The sequence below is a fragment of the Myotis brandtii genome, unplaced genomic scaffold (assembly GCF_000412655.1).
Source record: "Myotis brandtii unplaced genomic scaffold, ASM41265v1 scaffold668, whole genome shotgun sequence".
Taxonomy (NCBI): domain Eukaryota; kingdom Metazoa; phylum Chordata; class Mammalia; order Chiroptera; family Vespertilionidae; genus Myotis; species Myotis brandtii.
The window spans coordinates 2991713-2995413 of NW_005370597.1; the positions used below are offsets into that span (position 1 = coordinate 2991713).

The 3701-nt window shown below is 43.4% G+C and overlaps 1 protein-coding gene across 1 annotated transcript in view; it reads left to right on the plus strand.

The window, feature by feature from the left end:
* LOC102243028 (protocadherin alpha-13) overlaps nt 1-3701 on the plus strand; it is a 10030-nt gene that overhangs the window by 2268 nt on the left and 4061 nt on the right. Inside the window, exon 2 of the mRNA XM_014528991.1 lies at nt 29-527. Coding sequence (XP_014384477.1) covers nt 29-527 — 499 coding nt within the window. The remainder of the gene's footprint in view (nt 1-28; nt 528-3701) is intronic.

Here is a 3701-nt window from a genome sequence, read left to right on the forward strand (position 1 = left end):
GCGTGGGGCTGTACACGGGCGAGATCAGCACGACGCGCGCCCTGGACGAGGCGGACTCGCCGCGCCATCGTCTGCTGGTGCTGGTGAAGGACCATGGCGAGCCGGCGCTTATGGCCACCGCCACTGTGCTGCTGTCGCTGGTGGACAGCGGCCAGGCGCCTAAAGCCTCGTCGGGAATGTTGGCGGGGGTCACGGGCCCAGAGGTGGCGCTGTTGGACGTGAATGTGTACCTGATCATCGCCATCTGCGCGGTGTCCAGCCTGCTGGTGCTCACGCTGATTCTGTACACGGCTCTGCGGTGCTCGACGTCTCCCACCGAGGGCGGGTGCGGGCCGGGGAAGCCGGTGCTGGTGTGCTCCAGCGCGGTGGGCAGCTGGTCTTACTCACAGCAGAGGCGGCAGAGGGTGTGCTCTGGGGAGGGGCCGCCCAAGACGGACCTCATGGCCTTCAGCCCCAGCCTACCTCCTTGTCTGATTTCTTCAGAGGGAACAGGTGAAAACGAAGCAGATTTAGAACATTTGAAAGAGGTGAGTTCGTATGTAAAGTTGTCTTTCAATTTACCCTCTTCCTCACTTTTTTTGCTTTAAGGTTAATCTTTAAATTATCTGGTCGTCGTTATGGTATTTAATGAGTGTTATTGACATATGAGTTTATTCTTTAGTCAGAAATCCTAATTCAAAAACAGTTTTTGTTGTATTCTTTTTTTTTAATCTTTATTGTTCAGATTACATTTGTTCCTCTTCCCCCCCTCCCATAACTCCTCTCCTCCCAGTTCCCGCCCCACCCTCCGCCCTCCCTCCCCATCCACTGTCCTCATCCATAGGTGCACGATTTTTGTCCAGTCTCTTCCCGCATCTCCCATTCCCCTTTCCCCCCCAAGAATAATCAGTTCATTATAACCAGTTCATTCTGTACATCAGATTATTTGTTCACTTGATTCTTAGATTCACTTGTTGATAGATGCATGTTTGTTGTTCACCACATGTATCTTTACCTTTTTCTTCTTCCTCCTCTTAAAGGATACCTTTCAGCATTTCGTATAATACTGGTTTAGTGGTGATGAACTCCTTTAGCTTTTCCTTATCTGTGAAGCTCTTTATCTGACCTTCAATTCTGAATGATAGCTTTGCTGGATAAAGTAATCTTGGTTGTAGGTTCTTGCTATTCATCACTTTGAATATTTCTTGCCATTCCCTTCTGGCCTGCAAAGTTTCTGTTGAGAAATCAGCTGACAGTCGTATGGGTACTCCCTTATAGGTAACTGACTTTTTTTCTCTTGCTGCTTTTAAGATTCTCTCTTTGTCTTTTGCTCTTGGCATTTTAATTATGATGTGTCTTGGTGTGGTCCTCTTTGGATTCCTTTTGTTTGGGGTTCTCTGCGCTTCTTGGACCTGTAAGTCCATTTCTTTCACCAGGTGGGGGAAGTTTTCTGCCATTATTTCTTCAAATAGGTTTTCAATATCTTGCTGTCTCTCATCTTCTGGCACCCCAATTATTCTGATGTTTGTACGCTTGAAGCTGTCCCAGAGGCTCCTTACACTATCTTCATATTTTCGGATTCTTTTTTCATTTTGCTTTTCCGGTTGGGTGTTTTTTGCTTCTTCGCATTTCAAATCTTTGACTTGATTCTTGCGCTCCTCTGGTCTGCTATTGGGTGTAATATTCTTTATTTCAGAGCGTGTATGCTTAATTTCTAGTTTCTTTATCATAGCATCGAGGGTCTCATTAGTTTTCGTGAAGCTCTCCAAAAGTTTATTGCAAGCCCTCAAAATTGCGTTTTTTAGCTCTATATCCTCCATTTCTGTCATGTTTTTTTGTCTCCGCATTTTTTATGCTTTCTTGGTGCACCCCCTAGTGGTCTTTGTGCGCAGTCTTGTTCTAGTTGAGCCTTGATTGTTGTAGTTAATACTAGAGGGATTTGACCACCAGGCCGACTGGCTGTGTGAATCAGCTGTGTCTGCCGCGGAAAACTTCTGTCCTCTGGGGAGGTGCTAATCTAGCCTTTGCCTGAGGCGATCCGGCAAATGGCTCTGCGCAGGGCTTGGGCGGGGCGGGCTCAACAGGGCGGGCGGAGGGAGCGGTTATGGTGCCCTCAGTCCCGTTCCCAGAGGCTCTGCTTCTCAGAACCCCAGGAACCGCTGCAAACCTCGGAGAGAAAGCTGCCTTCCAACTGATGCCAGACACTCCCGCTTCTCCCGTTTGAGTCCGAGTCCCCAGCGATTCGCCCGTATCTGGAGCTCAGAGTCTGAGACTCCCCCCTGACCGAAAACGACAACCGCGCTCTCAGCCACCAGCCCGCTTTGCGCGCGCACCTCCGCACCTGAGTATTTTCCACACTGCGCCTCCTCTGAGCCTCGGTGTGCTGTTATTTTTCCTTCTAGTTGAAGAGTCTCTCCTCAGCCAGCCTTCCTGTGGTTCTGGGTGATGTCCGTTCCGTCTTTTAGTTGTATTTTTGAAGTGCTTGTTTGCGGCAGCAGTCTCCGGTGTTTACCTATGCCGCCATCTTGGTCTCTCCCTCAATTTATTTCCATTCTTATCTTTACTATTTTCTTTCTTATATTTCCTTTGGGCTTTGTTTGTTGTTGCTTTTCTAGTTCTTTTAGGTGTAAAGTTATATCATTCCCTTAGGTGTAAATTTTCTTATTTCTTGAGGTTGGCCTGTCATGTTATAAATTTCCCTCTTACGACTGCTGTTGCTGGGTTTCACAGATTTTGGGTTATTGTTTTTTCATTTCCATTTGTCTCAAGGTATCTTTTTATTTCTTTTAAAAAAAGAAATGAATGTTAACCCATTTATTGTTTAGTAACATGTTATTTAGCCTCCATGTGTTTGTGTGTTTTTCAGTTTTTTTCTTGTAATTGACTTCTAGTTTTATATCATTGTGGTAGGAGAAAATGCTTTACATGATTTTAATCTTCTTAAATGTATTGAGACTTGTTTTGTGTCCTAACATGAGGTCTATTCTAGAAAATGTTCTAGGTGCACCTGGAAATAATGTATATTCTGTAGCTTTGGGGTGAAATACTCTGAAAAGATCAATTGAATTTATTTGGTCTAGTGTGTCCTTTAAGACTGCTGTTTTCTTGTTGATTTTCTGCCTGAAAGATTTATTCATTGATGTTAGTGGGGTGTTAAAATATACTTCTATGACTGTATAACTGTTACTCTCTCTTTTATGTCCATCAAGATATGCCTTATATATTTAGGTGCTTCTATGTTGGGTACATAAATATTTACAAAGGTTATTTATCCTCTTGTTGGGTTGGTCCTTTTATTATGTAATGTCATTCTTTCTCTCTTATAGTCTTTGTTTTAAAGTCTATTTTGTCTGATATAGGTATTGCTACCCCAGCTTTTTTTTCCATTTCCATTTGCATGAAATATCTTTTTCTACTCATTTACTTTCAGTCTTTCATTCTGAGATAGGTCTCTTATAGACAGCATATATGTAGGTCTTGTTTTCTTATTCATTCAGCCTACCCATGTCATTTGATTGGAGAATATAATCCCTTTACATTTTAGTAATTATTGATAGGTATGTATTTATTACCACTTTATTCTTTTTTTATTATTATTCTTTATTTTTTATTTTTTAATTAAATCTTTATTGTTCAGATTATTACATTTGTTCCTCTTTCCCCCCCCATAACTCCCCTCTTCCCAGTTCCCACCCCACCCTCCGCCCTCCCTCCCCACCCAC